The sequence below is a fragment of the Phacochoerus africanus genome, chromosome 8 (assembly GCF_016906955.1).
Source record: "Phacochoerus africanus isolate WHEZ1 chromosome 8, ROS_Pafr_v1, whole genome shotgun sequence".
In the NCBI taxonomy this organism is placed as follows: domain Eukaryota; kingdom Metazoa; phylum Chordata; class Mammalia; order Artiodactyla; family Suidae; genus Phacochoerus; species Phacochoerus africanus.
In genome coordinates, this window is record NC_062551.1 from 60,573,878 (window position 1) to 60,592,934 (window position 19,057).

At 45.5% G+C, this 19,057-nt stretch overlaps 1 protein-coding gene across 5 annotated transcripts in view; it reads right to left on the reverse strand.

Annotated features, from left to right (window-relative positions):
- The window catches only part of LOC125132839 (zinc finger protein 470), a 46,423-nt gene that overhangs the window by 13,014 nt on the left and 14,352 nt on the right, over positions 1 to 19,057 (reverse strand). Inside the window, exons 1-3 of one of the 5 annotated variants that reach the window (XM_047790604.1) lie at positions 10,460 to 10,475; positions 3,120 to 3,186; positions 2,301 to 2,371 (exon numbers count right to left, since the gene is read on the reverse strand). The exons of 1 other annotated variant lie outside the window; for it this stretch is intronic. Coding sequence is in view for 1 of the 4 variants with exons in the window: in XM_047790603.1 (XP_047646559.1) it covers positions 3,120 to 3,152 (33 nt within the window). In the remaining 3 variants the exon portion in view is untranslated. Of the gene's footprint in view, positions 1 to 2,300; positions 2,372 to 3,119; positions 3,187 to 3,337; positions 4,355 to 10,459; positions 10,512 to 19,057 lie in introns of those variants that run through there. 3 more of the 5 variants (XM_047790603.1, XM_047790605.1, XM_047790607.1) reach the window with 3 other exon arrangements.

Sequence of the window (19,057 nt, forward strand, 5' to 3'; positions counted from 1 at the left end):
GAGAAAATATATTTCTGTTGTTTTAGCCTCCCTGTCTATGGTACTCTGTGATGGCAGCCCTAGCAAACCAGTACATCTGTCCTGCTCACTACTATTTCCATGTTTAGTATATTGCCTGGCGTACAGAAGGCACTCAATGAACAGGTCTTTGTTTTGTTTTTCTCTTTAGGGCCACACCTGTGGTATATGAAGTTCCCAGGCTAGAGGGGGAATTGGAACTGCAGCTGCTGGCTGCAAGCTGCACTGAAAACAATATGGACAATCCTGGATGCCTCAGAACTGACCCCTTACAGCAAAGGATGAAGGAGGGCAAGCAGCAGGGCCCGCCCGCTTCTTCAAGGTTGGGGAGATGCAGAAGTCAGAAGTCAGATTTAGCCCCAATTGCACTGAACCTGAGTTCTTTGCATGTGCATGTCTGAGGCCACTTATTTCAGTCTTTCATCTGTTTCGGTTTCATGTCCAATGGCGCAAACCAATTCACCACAAAGAAAACCTCCCCAAGGATTTCCTGTTGTGGCTCCATGGTAACAAACTCCACTAGCACCCATGAGGACGCAGGTTCGATCCCTGGCATCAGTCAGTGGGTTAAGGATCTGGTGTTGCTGTGAGCTGTGGTGTAGGTCGCAGACGCGGCTTGGATACGATATGGCTGTGGCTGTGGTGTAGTCAGGCAGCTACAGCTCTGATTTGACCCCTAGCCTGGGAATTTCCATATGCTGCACCTGTGGCCCTTAAAAATAGAAAAAAGTTCATTGTTAACATCCACATGATCAATGGAAATAAAGGAAGAAAATATAGGTGATGTGTGGCCTGTGGATGGAGGAGAAGAGACAGACTTGACTTTAAAAATATGAACTTTTCAACTTAAACAATATGGAGTTCCCATCATGGTGCAGCGGAAACGAATCTGACTAGGAACCATGAGGTTGCGGGTTCAATCCCTGGCCTCGCTCAGTGGGCTAAGTATCCGGCATTGCCATGAGCTGTGGTTTAGGTCACAGACTCAGCTCAGATCTGGTGTTGCTATGGCTGTGGTGTAGGCCGGCAGCTCTAGCTCCGATTAGACCCCTAGCCTGGGAACTTCCACATGCCGTGGGTGCAGCCCTAAAAAGACAAAAGACTACATATATATATATATATATATATATATATATATATATATATATATATATATATATAAAATAAGAAAAGCGAAGCTGGGAAGTATAGTTGCCACAAATATTTCCATACACATTTATTTATTTTTTCTTTCTTTTTGGCCGCACTGTGGCATGTGGAAGTTCCCAGTCCAGAGACTGAACCCGTGCCACAGCAGTGACCTGAGTCATAGCAGAGACAACACCAGGTCCTCAACCACTGAGCCACAAGGGAACTCCTATATACACTTCTTTAAAGTCTTCAAGAACACTAAGATTCTTGCAGAATGGCAAAGCACAAGATAGATCATTTAGCCCCTTGCAGAAATGGCTAATATTTTCTAAAAATGAAAGTTCATTTATATACATACAATGCTACTCAGAAAAGATCTTGTGACACCATTTGTCACCTATCATGCTTAAGGTTTATACCATTTGTCACATATATTCATTTATTCACATGGCCATTTATCATTTATATCCAACTTCCACAATAAATACCCAACGACCATAAATAACTGGAGACAAATAAATATCCAACAACAGGGGAACCACTAAGTAAGCCAAGTAAGATGTAAGCCCCAAGACAAAATTTCTATGGAGTCACTAAAATGGATCTACCAAGGGGTTTTTACCAATGTGGAAAAATGCTCAGCATGAAATCTTTGATGAAAAAGCACGATATAAAAACTGCTCAGCCCGGTGATTCTTATATTTTTGTCTTTTTATTTTTATTTTAGGGCTGCACTCACAGCATATGAAGGTTCCCAGGCTAGGGGTTGAATCGGAGTTGTAGCCACCAGCCTACGCCACAGCCGAGGCAGTGCTGGATCCTTAACCCGCTGAGCGAGGCCAGGGATCGAACCTGCGTCCTCATGGATACTAGTCAGATTCATTTCTGCTGAGCCACGATGGGAATTCCAAGGGTGGTGCTTATTTTTGCAAAACAACGTGTATCCAGGGAGAGAGAGACACACACCAATATTCGAGGGTGGTTATCTTCTCAGATGAGATCAAGAGTCATTCTGACCCTGTTCTCTATGTTCTTCTGGATTTTCTAAGCTTAACGATCATGTACTTCCTTACCAACTAGGAATTTTCTTTTACTTTTATAACTGATTATTTATAGCATTGAAAAATGATTTTTTAAAAAGTCAAACTCACCAATATGAGATGGACACTGAGATGCACTGATTATGCAGCCCAAACAGGTGGTGTTATAAAGGTTTCAAAGTCTATGGAAAGCCAAAACACAAAACAAAACAAAAAAACTCCAAGATAAAAGTGGCAGAGCCAATGCTGGGTCAGTTGTTAAAAATAATCATCAGAGAAGGAAGACAATAAATGAATACACAAATAATCCCCAAGGTTATTTCTTGGTAGAGGCATAATGGGTGAATTACATTGTCTTACCTATAGATTACTGGATTTTCCCTATTTTCTACAGAGAGCATTTATGTATATATTTTATTATGAAACATTTCTGGCATAAAAGCAAGTTTAGAGAAAAATACAACACACAGTCACATAGGTACCACCCATTTAAAACACCATCAACTTGTTCCAGCGAGTCTTGTACTTTTACTGCCTATGTGGCCGTTCATATGGGACACTTAGTGCTGTCTGCCCACTTGGAAAGGACACGTGTCAGCACAACGCTGCCTGGGCATCTCCGGAGGGGCCCTTGAACACTTGATATAACACAGTTACACTGTCACTTTCTAGGTGCCCTCCTGTGTCTCCTGTGGGCCCCAGGGCAGAACTGGTCACTCCCCAGCTGGCCTGTGCTCCTTGGTCAACCAAAGCCAGTGTCAGGGACAGTGCCGGAGCAGGCAGAGTGGACAGGAGCACCACCGTCCCTCCTCAGGGTGGACACAGGCCCCGGAGGTGGGGACATGGGCCCTGGGTGGGGGCTAGGGGTCAGGAGAAGCCCAGCCCCTTGGGCTGAGCCACTGGAAAGGAGAGAGAGGCAGCTTGACTCACCAGGGCCCCGTCACTCAGCAGCTGGGTGGCCATCCCTGCACTGCCGACGGTGACCGGGGACGGCGGGCTGTGGTCGAGGGGGAAAAAGAGGGAGGCAAGGTGAGAGGCCCGCCTCACAACGCAGACAGGACAGACAGACAGACAGACACACACACCTGTAGACAGGCAGGAGGGCGGGACACGCACACACGGCAACAGCAAACACTCAGGGTGCTTACCGCCTGGAAAGCACTGGACCGAGGTCTCTTGCTTAATCTTCCTAACACCCCTGCAAGGTGGGCACGACTTCCACTCGTCCCATTTCACAGATGAGGAACATGGGGCCAGTCACCCAAGACTATACAGCTGGGACGGGAGCTGGGCAGAGTTCGTCCTGGGCAGTGCATGCTGTCTCCCAAGTGCACGCCTAGACACCCACGCACAGAAACTACACACACACACACACACATTTCTCTCTTGCACTCCCATGAGATGGTGAGAGCAACAGGACCTTCTGCCTTCTCCCAGCCACCAAATCCAGATACCTTCCTTGGGTCTAAGTGCTGGCCCAGGGCTCCACCAGACCCCCCACCAACACTGCCCCCAACCTCCTAGTTTCAAGTAACACATACAGGTAAAAATCTTAGAGTTGTGCAGTGCACAGAAGAGTTGGTACATTTCAGCTGTTAGCATTACTGTTGTCGTTAGTGGAGAGTTTCCCAAGGAGTGGGACGCAGTCCCTGTGAACTCTCAGCCACAAAGCGCAGAGGCCCCAAAGGAACCCAGGATCGCGCACACCAGCTTTTCTTCCAGTTCTCTGACCGCTCAGAAGTCCCAGCAGCAGCTAGAGCGTGCTAATGGCCCTCTGGCCCTGGTCACTCTCCCCGTTGAACAAAACAAATGCAGAGCTCAGGACCCCAAATTATGTAGACCATAACATCTAGTTAGGATTGCCTGGCTTTGCTTTCATTTGTTTTAATGTGTTTCTCCTTTTTAACAGCAACACCCAGCTTCTATTCACAGCAGTCACACTGAGCGTACTTTTAAATTAAGCTGGTTTAAGTTAAAAATAACGCCAAAAACAGTGAGCCAATTTAATAAAAGACAAAGTAAGGAGTTCCCACTGTGGCATGCAAGGGGACTTGGTGGCGTTTGTGCAGTGCCAGGATGAAGGTTTTTTCGTTTTGCTTTGTTTTGCTTTTTGGGTTCGCACCTGCGGCATATATAAGTTTTCAGGCTAGAGGTGGGATCAGAGCTACAGCTGCCAGCCACAGCCAGAGCAACTTGGGATCTGAGCTGTGTCTGTGACCTACACCACAGCTCACAGCAGCGCTGGAACCTTAACCCAATGAATGGGGCCAGGGATTGAACCTGAATCCTCGTGCATATGAGTTGGGTTCGTTACCACTGAGCCACAATGGGAACTCCTGAAGGTTTGAGTCCCAGCCTGGCACAGTGGGTTAAAGGAGCAGATGCTGCCACAGCTGCAGCATAGATCACAACTGAAGCTCAGATCTGATCCCTGACGTGGAAACTCCACATACTGCAGGGCAGCCAAAGGTGGGGAGAAAAAGACAAAGTAAAATATAAGACAGGGGCCCAAGTTAGGGCATATTTTTTGAGTTTAAGACATGCTGATTCAGGAGTTCCCGTCGTGAAGCAGTGGTTAACAAATCTGACTAGGAACCATGAGGTTGTGGGTTCGATCCCTGGCCTTGTTCAGTGGGTCAAGGATCTAGTGTTGCTGTAGGTCGTGATGTAGCTCGGATCCTGCATGAGTGTGGCTCTGGCATAGGCCGGTGTCTACAGTTCCAATTAGAGCCCTAGCCTGGGAACCTCCATATGCCATGGGATGCGGTCCTAGAAAAGGCAAAAAGACAAAAAAAAAGACACACTGATTCAATCCTGGTCCACAGTGACCTGGCAGGACTTGCATGCCTCTCATGACAGGGAACTCACTACCTGTGTCACCAACACCTCTGACTGGAAACAGTTTATTTCTGCTATAAGCCAAAATAAATCTTCAACTCCTCATCACCTTGAAAAACCCCAGTCCTCTCCTACACAAAAGCCCTTTAGCTACTGCACCATTTCTCAAAGTGCCAGAATCACTAAGGATGCTTACCAAAATATTATTTATAATACAGAGCCTAGGCCGCTGCCCATACCCTCTGAATCAAATCATCTGGGATGGGGCCCCAGAATCAGAATTTCCAAACAAGCTTCCCAGGTGATTCTGATGCTTCTAAAAATCTAAGAACCACTAGCACAAAGAATAATCTTTTTGAGGCCAATGGCCCCACCTTTCACAAGCAAAAAGCTAAGTAATTTTAACTGCATGGGATATAAGCGATTTTAACTGCATGGGGTATAAGTGATTTTAACTGCATGGGGTACACATAAGAATAGGCTGGTGCACATAAGAAGACTTCAGAGCAGCTGTTCCTAGCTGGGGTGATTCTGGACCTCCAGAGGTATTTCAGTGATGTCTAGAGACATTGTCATTGCCACAAGTTGGGGGAGGGGTGCTGCACGGGCATTTAGTGAGAGGAGGCCAGGGATCCTGCTAAACATCCTACACTGCACAGGACAGCCCCTACAGCAAAGAATGTCAATGGTACAAAGGTTAAGAAGCCCCACTCGAGACCACAAAGGATCTCAAAGGCGGGGGCTTATGTCTCTCACACTTCACCTCCGTGAACCCCAGAGCACTGTGCCTGGCCCTCAGCAAAAGTGTCCTCCAGCTTAAAACTCTCCGGTGGCTAAGCCACAGCATTAGAAACCGCACACTGTCTCCACCACTGCCCACGAGACCCCCTCCTACTCTACTCCCGTCTCCAACACTTGGCCCCAGGTACACAGGCCTTTGAATCTGCTCCTCCTTTTGCCAGAAATGCTCTTCCCCAGCTGGCTCATTCTGTTAGCTCACATGTTACCTCCTTGGAGAATTCTCCCACTCCCAGGGCCCCGAGCTCCTGCAGCAATCACCCCCCAACTTTCACCATCTTCTTACAGCCCACATCATGGTTGATGATCACTGATGACTGCTGTTGATGTTGATGATCAATGATGACCACTGCCCCGGGAGGCAGAAATGATCAGTTTTGGACTGTTTCTGGCATCTAGGATAACACTGAGCTGAGTGAATGAATAAGCCAACTTTTATCACAGGCCTCCCACACAGAGATGAAGGAACAGGAGTCACTCAACATCTCTGGAAAGTGAGCTGGCCGTAAACAAACCCCCAAATCCAGCAGCCCTGTACCTGGGACTCTGCCCATAGCAACAAAAGCTCAGTGTGAAAGGTTATATATGGAAAAAAAAAAGATGTTTATTATAGCACTGTTCCCAGAATCCAACCAAACCGATAAACACACACACCAAAAAAATGGAAGTAAAGCATAAATACCCCTCAGCAAAGGAATGTCAAATAAATGGTGGGACATCCATTGTATGAAGTATCAGGTCCACTTAGACAATAGAAGTGGAAGTTTCCTAGTGGTGCAGTGGATTAAGGATCCAGTCTTGCTGCAGCTGTGACACAGGTCACAACTGTGGTGCAGATTCGATCCCTGGCCTAGGAACTTTTGCGTGCCGCAGGTGCAGCCAAAAAAAAAGAAAAAAAAGAAAAAACAGAGAAAAGAAAACAGGAGTGGGTTCTGCATCTGCTGACATATCTGCGATGTCACAATGAGAAAAGCAAATTGTTTAGTTTTATACCTAACTTTAACCCCTCTATATAAAAATGGGCCAGCATGTGCTGCGTGTTTCTGTGCAGTGTTCTTGAGCTTGGGGAAGGCCATGGAATGGTGGACACCAGATGGTGCCTTGAGGGGTTGGAGGGGGAATGTGACATAGGCATTAATAATTTTCCTTTGTATTCCTTTGATGGTTCTCCTGGGTGCTTGACTTCCTATTAATGTCATAATTTTAAAAAAAGAATTTAATTTTTTATTTTTAATTTTTTTTGGTCTTTTTCCAGGGCCACACCTGCAACATAAGGGGGTTCCCAGGCTAGGGGTCCAATTGGAGCTGTAGCTGCCGGCCTATACCACAGTCACAGCAACATGGGAAATAGAATTTAATTTTTTAAATGTATTCTGACAGTCTCTTCAATAAGGGGTGCTGGGAAAACTGGACTGACTATATGTAAAAGGATAAAATTAGAACACTCTCTAACATCATGCACAAAAATAAACTCAAAATGGATTAAAGACTTAAACATAAGACCAGATACTTTTTTTTTTTTGGTCTTTTTGTCTTTTCTAGGGCTGCACCTGCAGCACATGGAGGTTCCCAGGCTAGGGGTCTAGTCGGAGCTATAGCCACTGGCCGACACCAGAGCCACAGCAACTCGGGATCGGAGCCACATCTGCAACCTACACCACAGATCACGGCAATGTCAGACCCTTAACCCACTGAGCGAGGCCAGGGATTGAACCTGAAACCTCATGGTTCCTAGTTGAATTCGTTAACCACTGAGCAACAATGGGAACTCCAGACCAGATACTATAAGACTCTTAGAGGAAAATAGGCATAACAGTCTTTGACATAAGTTAAGGCAATATCTTTTTGAATCCATCTCCTGGAGTAACGAAAATAAAAACAAAAATCAACAAATGGGACCAAATTAAACTTAAAACCATTTGCACAGCAAAGGAAGCCACAAACAAAACAAAAAGACAACCCCCAGAATGAGAGAAAATATTTGCAAAGAAGCAACCAACAAGGCATTAATCTCCAAAATATACAAACAACCTATGCAGCTCAATATTGAAAAAACAAACAACCCAAACAAAAACGGGCAGATCTAAAAGACACTTTTCCAAAGAAGACATACAGATGGCCAAAACCCACATGAAAAGATGTTCAACATCACTAATTATTAGAGAAACACAAATCAAAACTACAATGAGGGACCACCTCAAACCAGTCGGAATGTCCATCATCAAAAAAAGTCTGCAAATAATAAATGCTGGAGAGGGTGTGGAAAAAAGAGAACACTTCTACACTGTTGGTAGGATATAAACTGGTATGACCACTATGGAAAACAGTATGGAGGTTCCGCAAAAAACTGAAAATAGAACTTTCACGAGATCTAGCAATCCCACTCCCAGGCATCTATCTGGAGAAAACCATAATTCAAAAAGATACATGTATCCCAATGTTCACTGCAGCACTACTTACAATAGCCAAGACATCAAAGCAATCTAAATGTCCACTGAAAGAGGAATGGATACAGATGTGGTATGTATTCAAAATGAAATACTACTCAATCATAAAAAAGAACAAAACAATGTCATTTGCAGCAACATGGATAGACCTAGAGATTATCATACTACGTGAAGTAAGCCAGATAAAGACAAATATCATGATATCACTTACATGTGGAATCTAAAAAAATGATACAAACGAACTTGTTTACAAAACAGAAGCAAACTCAGAAAACAAACTTAAGATTACCAAAGGGGAGAGGTGGAGGGAGGGATGGACTGGGAATTTGGGACTGGCATATGCACACTCCTGTATATGGAATGGATGGTCAACAGGAACCTGCTGTATAGCACAGGGAACTGTACTCAATATTCTGTAATAACCTATATAGAAAAGAATCTGAAAAAGAATGTATATCTGAGTCACTTTACTGTACAGCAGAAATTAACACAACATTATAAATCTATACTTCACTTAAACAAACAAACAAATAAAATGTATTCTTTCTGGACTGGCGATCTCCATCTAACTCCCATCCCTGCACTGTGAAGTCGATACTGGATCTGGCTGGATAGGGATGTGACCAGAGCCAACTTACCTAGGAAGTAACTTATCTGTAGAGGCTCAAAAGAATGTCTTAATTTCTTTAAAATCATTTTTTTTAAAAGAAGTGGATCCAATCCAGCCTGGATTATACTTGTTTTTATATCAATCATAAACTATATATTTTTTTAATTTAAAAAAAGAGGGGAGCCAACAAAGGCACAGAGAAATGTCTGAGAAGTGACTTGCAGGGGGTTGATGACTGTTGAACACATGTGGCCTGAGATCTGTGTGGCTGCAAAGCCAGTGGCTCCCTCCTTCCTCTCCTTCCTCAAGTTTTCTGACATTTCCTTCCTTCCATTGTTTCTAAGGGTAAGGTTCCCATGAGGGGAAGAAAAAAAAAATCCTTCAACTCTGTGTCGGATGAGCTGAAAGGAAAAAAGGATTTCCCATTTGTCTGGTGGCTAAGCGTGGGAGCTCTGGAACCCAGACGCCTGGGTGGCGAGTTTGGTCACTCACTTAAATCACTGAGCCTTGGTTTCCCCATGTGTGAAATGCGGATGATGAGGTCCCTACCCTTGAGTTACTGGGAGTCTTATAAATGAGGTAGTCCCCACAAAATGCCCAAAATAGCACCTAGAGACCCAATACACATTCCATAAACAAATCAACTCTGGTCAGGAGGTTGTAGGGGTCTCTGATCCTCATTTAAGAAGACTTTTGAGAGGCAATAGAAGAAACAGCCTCCCCATCCCCTCTCTTGTCACCCACACACTTCCTGCCCCCTCAACCTTCCAGATTCTCCCATGAGCCAGAGAAGGCTCTGAGGGGCAGGAAAAGGCTGGGGAATCTGAGGACCCCAGGCCAGGAGACCTGCTGGGCAGATGAGACAGGGGGACACCTGGATGACATCCTCACTCAGAGACACTGAGGACAGAAATACAGGCAGACACACGCACACAACCAATGAAGGATGTGGACATAGGCAGTCACCCAGAGACAACCCCTCACAGGGACAGGCAAAGACTAGACACAGAGTACACCCACGGAGACCAAGGCTGGTAGGCTGGTTCGCTCACACATACACACACACACACACACACACACACACACACACACGGGATATTCCTAGGCCTTCACAAAGAAGGAGATCCACACAAACAGATGTCAAAGGTTCAGTCTCGGGCCAACACACGTGCACACACAGGTTCACCCCGTTCTGCATCCCATGAGACTGTCGGTAAACTTCCTGCACGCCTCTTCACAGCCCTCTCTCTGAGCCGGCACGTCTCCCCTCAGGCCGAACATCCTCTCCTCAACCCTCAATTCCCTCCCCCAGAGCCTTCACATCCCTCCCCACGCCCCCTCCCCTCGGTCTGCGAGCACCTGCCTCTCTCCTCTCAGTCCATAATCCCCTTTCCTGAGCCTGACCGCCCCTCCCCTCAGTCAGCACGTCCCCCGCTGGCCCTCACGCCCTCCCCTCAGTCAGCACGTCCCCTCGCTGGCCCTCACGCCCACCCCTCAGTCAGCACGACCCCCGCTGGCCCTCACGCCCCCCCTCAGTCAGCACGCCGCCTCTCCGCCCTGCCCGGGGCCGGACTCACCAGCGCTGCTCTGTCCGGACAACAACCGGCGCCCTAGGCCCTCCGGGTCGCACTGCGCCTGCGCGGTCGGGAGGACTACACTTCCCAGAAGCCCGCGCGCCTCCGCCTCCGCTCAGGCCTCAGCACCCACGGAGCCGGACGGAGCCGAGCAGGCCCGAGCCCCGACCGCGCGCCTCCATCTCCCAGAGGCCCCCGCGGCACCGGAACCACGGCCAAACGGGGATGGGGGTGCGGCTGGTGATTGAGGGAAGGAAGGGGAGGAAGAAGGAGAAAAAGCGGAGGTGGGGAGGGATTGCTCAGGGAGGAAGGTGTGGGAGGGAGGGGGGACCATACTCCGGACTTCCGGGCTGGACTGAGGGACCATCCTGGGCATCTTTTCCTTTTCTTTTTCTTTCTTTCAGAAAACTCCCCTATTTTTATTATTATTTTTTGGCACATCCACGGCATGCGGGGGTTCCATGGCCAGGAAGTGAACCCCGGCTAAAGCAGTGACAATACCAGATCCTTCACCCACCGAGCAGCCAGGGAACTCCGCGGGCAACCTTCTTGAGTGTGATAATCATGCTGACTTGTAGAAAATTTATAAAGCATACAGAATTTATAAAGCATACAGAGACAAGAAGTAGCAAGTCATCATAAGAAAAAAAAGTATTCCCCTTTTCTATGAGTTTCCTATATGCCAGCTCCTGTTTTTGGCTTTTTATGATTTTTGAACCACGTATTTAATCCTTACAATCAAGCAACTTTCCAGATGAGGACAGTGGTGCCTACAAGGGAGGTGGCACCAGAGACCAGTTGGGGAGCTGGGGTAGGGATCTGGCTTCCTGGCTGGGACTCTTACACCATAAACCACAAGGCCAAGTACAAAAACACTTGCTGAATGTTTGAATGGCCACAAAAATGGAAACAGCAGCTAGTCTTAAATGGTGATTATGACTTTAAATATTTTATTTTGAGATAAATATAAGTCCACATGCAGTTGTAAAAAACACAGGAACTGGAGTTCCTGTTGTGGTGCAGTGGAAACAAATCGGACTAGTATCCATGAGGTTTGATCCCTGCCCTCACTCAGTAGGTTGGGGATACAGTGTTGCCATGAGCTGTGGTGTAGTTTGCACACCTGGCTTGGATCCAACGTTGCTGTGGCATAGGTGGGCAGCTGTAGCTCTGATTGGACCCCTAGCTTGGGAACTTCCATGTGGTGTGGCTGTGGCCCAAAAAGCAACAAACAAAAACCACTTATAGGAAATATTTATGCATTAATGTGGTACATTTGTTACAATTAATGAATCAATATTGATATATTATTAGTACCTAAACTCCATAGTTTACATTAAGGTTACTCTTTGTGTTGTACACTTATGTCGGTTTTGAGAAATATATAAGAATATGTATCCACCATTACAGTAGTACATAGAATAGTTTCACTGCCCTAAAAATGTCCTGTGCTGCACCTGTTCGTCCTTCTTCATCTTTATGAACCCCTGTTATTTCTATCTCCATAGTTTTGTCTGTTCCAGAATGTTCTAGAGTTGGGATCAGATAATATATAGACTTCCAGAATGGCTTCTTTCACTTAGAATTTAATATGCACTTAAGGTTCTCCATGGTTGTTTTTTTCTTGTTTTGTTTTTTGTTTTTTGTTCTTTTTGCCATTTTCTTGGGCCGCTTTCACGGCATATGGAGGTTCCCAGGCTAGGGGTCTAATCGGAGCTGTAGCTACCGGCCTACGCCAGGGCCACAGCAACAATGGGATCCGAGCCGAGTTTGCAACCTACACCACAGCTCACAGCAATGCCAAATCCTTAACCCACTGAACAAGGCCAGGGCTTGAACCCACAACCTCATGGTTCCTAGTTGGATTCATTAACCACTGAGCCACGACGGGAACTCCAAGGTTCTCCATGTTTTCTTTAAAGCTCATTTCTTTTTATCATTAATGTTATTAAATTAATAATATTTATTAGTATTAGTCAACTAATAAGCTATTGCATGTGCCACAGTATTTTTCCATTCATCTACTAAAGGACATCTTGACTGCTTTCATAAAACTGCTAAAAACATCCATGTGCAACTTATTGTGTGGACACGTTTTCAATTCGAGTCAATACCCACAAGTGTGGTTGCTGGATGGTGTGTTAAGCCAATGTTTAGCCTTGTAAGACACTGCCAAATTGTCTCCCAAAGTGCACTCCCACCAGCAATGAATGAGAGCTCTGGCCCCCCCACATCCTCGCCAGCATTTGTATTTTGATTGCTTTTGGATTTTTGCCATTTTAATAGGTGTGAGGTGGCATATTTGTTTTGAGTTGCAGTTACCTAATGACATATGATACTGAGCATCTATGCCTATTTGCTAACTGTATATCTTCTTTGGCGAGGTGTTTGTTCAGATCCTTCCCCCCCCCCCCCCCCGCTTTTCATAGTCAAGAAATAGATTTATTAAGATAGGAGGATTGGAGTTCCCGTCGTGGCTCAGTGGTTAACGAATCCGACTAGGAGCCATGAGGCTGCGGGTTCGATCCCTGGCCTTGCTCAGTGGGTTAAGGATTTGGCGTTGCCATGAGCTGTGGTGTAGCTTGTAGACGTGGCTTGGATCCTGCGTGGCTGTGCCTGTGGCGTAGGCCGGCGGCTACAGCTCCGATTGGACCCGTAGCCTGGGAACCTCCATATGCTGAGGGAGCAGCCGTAGAAAAGGCAAAAAGACAATAAAAACAAACAAACAAAAAAACCAACCAAACAAAAAAAAACATAGGAGGCTTGTGAGAGATGTAAGCAGGCAGGCAAGGAGGCTCTCTCCTTTGCCCATTTTTGACGTGTTGCTTTCTTGTTGTGTTTTAAGAATTCATTGTGTAATTGGGATGAGTCCTTTATCAGACACATGTTATGTCCCTCATCTGCCTACAAAATGTTGAGGATTTAAATGAAAACTAAGTTCCTGGGAATGGAGGAGCCCAAGGTGGATGGGCCCTGCATCCCCTTCATTGCCTGGTAAACTTTTGCTGGAATAAGAAACATCTCAGGGACCTTAAAATCTTGTACTGCAGACTGGCTCACCCCACCCCCGCCCACCAATTCACATATTGAAGCCCTAAGCACAATACCTTTAACTGTGTTTGGAGCTCGGGTCTTATTTATTCATTTATTTTGCTTTTTAGGGCCACACTTGCGGCATATGGAGGTTCTCAGGCTAGGGGCTGAGTCTGAGGTGCAACTGCGGGCCTCCACCACGGCCATAGCAGCTCCGGATCCAACTGTGGGCCTACACCACAGCCACAGCAGCTCGGGATCCAACTGTGGGCCTACGCCAGAGCCACAGCAACTTGGGATCCGAGCCAGGTCTGTGACCTACATCACAGCTCATGGCAGCACCGGATCCTTAACCCACTGGGCAGGGCCAGTGTTCAAACCCATGTCCTCATGTATACTGGTTGGGTTTGTTACCACTGAGCCACAATGGGAACTCCACGGAGATCAGGTCTTTAAAGGCGTGACTGACTGACCATGAGCCCATTAGGGTTGATCTTGATTCAGTCTGACTGGTGTCCTCAAAAGAAGAGATTAGGACACAGACACACATACAGGAAAGACCATGTGAGTTCGCAGCAAGAAGCAGCTGTCTGCAACCCAAGGAGAGAGGCCTCAGGAGAAACCAGCCCTGCTGACACCTGGATCTTACCTCTAGAACTGAGAAAACAAATTTCCGAGTGTAAGCCACACAGTCTGTGGTATTTTTTATGGCAGCCCTCCCAAGCCAGTGCATCTGGGGAGGTGGAATCAGAGGCCCTGTTGGCGCTGCCCAAGCCCTGAGGCCCTGTGGGTCTGACGTTCCTTTTCAGGGCACAGTCACCAACACCACCTCACCCAGTGGCTTCCCAGAAAGAGGAGGTCTGGGAACCAGATGCCTTTCTCAGTGGGTGAGTGTGTATATGTGTGAAGGGTGAGTGGGCCCAAAGGAGGGTGGACAAGTTACTTCTAGAGCACCTGGCTCAGGATCCAAGATTCCAGCCAGCAGTGTGGGAGTTTGGTGATGCTGCAGGTGGGTCTGTGTGTCCAGGTGTCCTGTACCTCCAACCATTCCCCCAGATGTCTTGGCTAACATGTTCCCAGGTCATGGGCACAGGCTCCATAAATGGGCGCCCCCCCCCCCCTTTTTTGGATGCGCCTGTGGCACGCAGAAGTTCCAGGCTAGAGATCAAACCCATGCCACAGCAGTGACAACACCAGATCCTTAGCTGCTAGGTCACCAGGGAACTCCTTCTTTTAGATTCTGATAACTTTTCTTTGTCAATTTCTGGAGGTCTGTAACAACTGGCAACTTTTTGTGCATTGAGCTATTTACAAAATATTCATGCATCTTTAAGATTACTTCTTCTTGGGTCTTGTTCTCCAGACCCTTGTTCTTCTTGTTCTATTTACTGAGGCGCCATTGTCAGGATATACACATTTTAGTTCCCTGAAGAAGGAAATACTCAACAGATTTTTTTTTTGTCTTTTTGTTGTTGTTGTTGCTATTTCTTGGGCCGCTCCCGCGGCATATGGAGGTTCCCAGGCTAGGGGTGAATCGGAGCTGTAGCCACTGGCCTACGCCAGAGCCACAGCAACGCGGGATCCGAGCCGCGTCTGCAACCTACACCACAGCTCACGGCAACACCGGATCATTAACCCACTGAGCAAGGGCAGGGACCGACCCCGCAACCTCATGGTTCCTAGTTGGATTCGTTAACCACTGCGCCACGACGGGAACTCAACAGATTTTTAAACAATAGTTTCAACACCTAAGTTTACCTAATTGACTGATTTTTATGGGCCCCAAGACAACTTTACACTAGGTTTATGTATGTTCAAAACAATGTTTCTAAATTATTTTGCCCATTTTGATGTTAACGTTCATTTTAAGCCACTTATGCCTAATTTACTTGTTGAAGCATTTTCTCCTTTTTCATTACCTTTTCTTTAAAAGTATTTAGAATTTGATTAAAGGTTCTTATTTCCTCTGAAAACATTATATTTTAAAATGACAATAATGATTTAATTAAAGTCTCAGGAATACTGGGTAGAAAAAAATCCCCAGTGGTGCTAGTCCCAATTTGAGTTACTGGGGAATCACTGGTACATCAGACTGTCTCCTTTTGGGAACTGAATTCAAAATGTCTGGTAACAAGAACAACAGCCCAAAGATGACCACTCATTGCCCTAATGAGGAGTGTTCCAGAACATTCCATCAGGTTCCATGCACCATGGATACAAGGAGCACAAACACTTCCTGTGAAGGCTACTTGTGGTGTGCGCAGTGGGACTTGTTCCTACTGTAATCTAGAAACATTGATTCCCTCAGTGTATCTATCACATGGCTCCTGTCCACCTTCGGACCAAAAGTCAGGTCAGTTTTTCTGGGGTAAATTGCAAGAAACACTTCTCAGTTGTCACCACAATGTCTCTCGAGTGGCTCTGGTGTCTCTCCCTCTTCTTATAAGGCTATCAGTTCTTTCAGATTAGGGCCTTACCCTTGTCACTTCATTGTGTGATTAACCTTAATTTCCTCCCCAAGCTGTATCTCTCTCCAGAGTCACAATGGGGTTTAGGGCTTCAACATATGAATCTTGGAGTGGGAGGAATACAATTCAGGCCTTTCGACCACTTTACAATAAAATATGGAATTTAACCAGCATCCCACCTTAGCAATCCACAAAAGGAGTCTCCCAATTTGGTTTTAGGCTATCTTAACCCTATGACTTCGAACAGTGTAAGACATCTTTCAATAAGATCATACAAAGAACCTTGCTTGCTAGTACTTCGAAGAGTTCAAGATCTGAGTTTTAAATTACCCAAAGCAGTTAGATACCAGCAATGATCATATATACTCTTTGGACTCAGCATTCCTCCTCCTCTTGAAACTGTCATCCAGTACCCTAGACCTCTATTCATCTCAGGTGACAACTAAAAATAGTTCACTTGGGTGTCTGTTGGGTATACGCCATCAGTTTGTACTTTCCTAGGCTAGAAAAGAAACAGGAGGCTTACCTACCTCATCTCAATCAAACACCAATCCCTAACACCTACACTCTTCCAAAGATTCTAGTGCTGATTAGACATTCTTAATACAAAACACTGACTTGGTTAAGTTTCTTTGACTGCAAGCCAATGAGCAATATAAGCAGGAAACGGAAGTACTGAAAGGATAGTGGGTGGTTTGAGGAACTGGAGCCTGAGAAAGCACAAGCACTAGGGTGGCTCCAAAGACCACAAGCACGAGGACACCGGTACCATCCCTTTAGAGAACAAATCCAACTGCCTTTCAAACTCCAGAGAGAATCTGATTGATCAGTTCCTCCAGAACCGTAAGACAGAGTATGGCCAGTTACTTGAAAGAGAAGAGACAGTGTAGTCAAAAGGAGGAAAGGAAAACGGGGCAGAGAAAACCAGAAAAACATGTCCTTTTTGGAGTTCCTGGTGTAGCTCAATGGTAACAAAATGATTAGTATCCATGAAGATGAGGGTTCTATCTCTGGCCCTGCTTAGTGGGTTAAGGATCCAGCAGTGCCATGAGCTTTGGTGTAGGCTGCAGATGCAGCTCGGATTGTGCACTGCTGTGGCTGTGGTGTGGGCCGGCAGCTGCAGCTTCGATTCAGCCCCTAGCCTGGGAACCTCCATGTGCCATGGGTGCGGCCCTAAAATAAAAAATCAAGCAAAATCAAAAACAAAAAAAATGTACTTTTGGTTTTATTTTTGATATCATGATTATGAGTTTATACTAGAATACAGGTCTGAAAAAATTCTTTCCATTTAGAATAGCACAGCTATCTTTTATGGCTACATACATATTTTTATTTTTTCAACAGCTGCATATAATTCTATTGAATGAATACAGCATAGTTAACTTATCCATTTACTCTGTACCCTAAGCCTCTAAGAGTTTATCATTTTAAAAAATTTGGGGGAGTTCCCATCATGGCTTAGCGGAAACAAATCTGACTAGCAGTCATGAGGATGCAGGTTCGATCCCTGGCCTCGCTCAGTGGGTTAAGGATCTGGCATTGTCGTGAGTTGTGCTGTAGGTTGCAGACACGGATTGGATCTCAGGTTGCTGTGGCTGTGGTGTAGGCCAGGAGCTATAGCTCCCATTCTACCCCCTAGCCTGGGAACCTCCATATGCTGTGGGTGCAGCCCTAAAAAGCAAAAAAATAAAATAAAATAAAATAAAATCTACTTTTGGTTTCATTTTTGATATTATGAGTTTATACTAGAATACAGGTCTGAAAAAATTCTCTCCATTTAGAATAGCACAGCTATCTTTTGCAGCTATATACACACTTTAATTTTTTCAACAGCTGCATATAATTCTATTGAATGAATACAGCATAATTAACTTACCCATTTACCCTGTACCCTAAGTTCCCATTGTGGCTTGGCGGAAACGAATCTGACTAGCATCCATGAGGATGCAGGTTCGATCCCTGGCCTCACTCAGTGGGTTAAGGAAGACAAAATATTTTTGCCATTACACACTTACCCACCTTCATACACTTTGGTTTCTGAGGCGTATTGACTCAAATGGTCTATACATACAACACTTTTAAAAAATTTATTTATTTATTTTCAGGGCTGAACTGGAGCTGCAGCTGCCGGCCTATGCCACAGCAACACAACATCCGAGCCGCATCTGTTAAGAAAGGCAAGGGTTTGAACCTGCATCCTCACGGATACTAGTTGGTTTCTTCACCCGGTAAGTCACAGTGGGATCTCCTACATACGGTAATTTATACGACAGACAATGGAACAGCCTTGTTTTTCACACAGTCACTCACACTGAGTATTATCACTCTTCTATGATTTAAAATCAACCTGTTGGGGAAAATAGTAAAAATATCATTTTATTTTGCATTACCTTGATTACTAATGATAGTGGGTAATTTTTATTAGCTGTTTTTATTTCATCTTCTTTAAAGTGGCCATTAGTTTTATCCATTTTTCTTTCTTTCTTTCTCTTTTTTCTATCTTTTTGCCTTTTCTAGGGCTGCTCCCGCGGCACATGGAGGTTCCCAGGCTAGGGGTCTAATTGGAGCTGCAGCTGCCGGCCAACACTGGATCCTTAACCCACTGAGCAAGGCCAGGGATCGAACCCGCAACCTCATGGTTCCTAGTCGGATTTGTTAACCACTGCGCCACGACGGGAACTCCCCTGTCCATTTTTCTGAGTTGCAGTGTTACTACTGCTGATGTGTAACAGTGCTTTGAACATGGTGGATCATTTGCCCTTTGTTATATCTGTTGCAAACATTTTCTTTCAGTCTCTCTCTTATCTATTAACTTTGACTCTGATGTTTTCCACACAGAAATGTCACTCAGTTTAACGTTAGCTCCTGGGTTATGTGTAATAGTTAAGAAGGCCTGTCTCAAGCTGAGGTTATAGAAATACTGTTTTTCTTGCACGTTAATATCATACATTTAGATCTTTAACCTATCAGAGCGGCATCAGTGTGCAAAGTATAGATCTGTTTTTCCAAAGAGCTAAGTGTCCCACAGCCATCTGACCAATCTGTTTCAACTCTGAACATACTAAAAGCCGTTGAATCATATACTTTATTTTGGCCATAC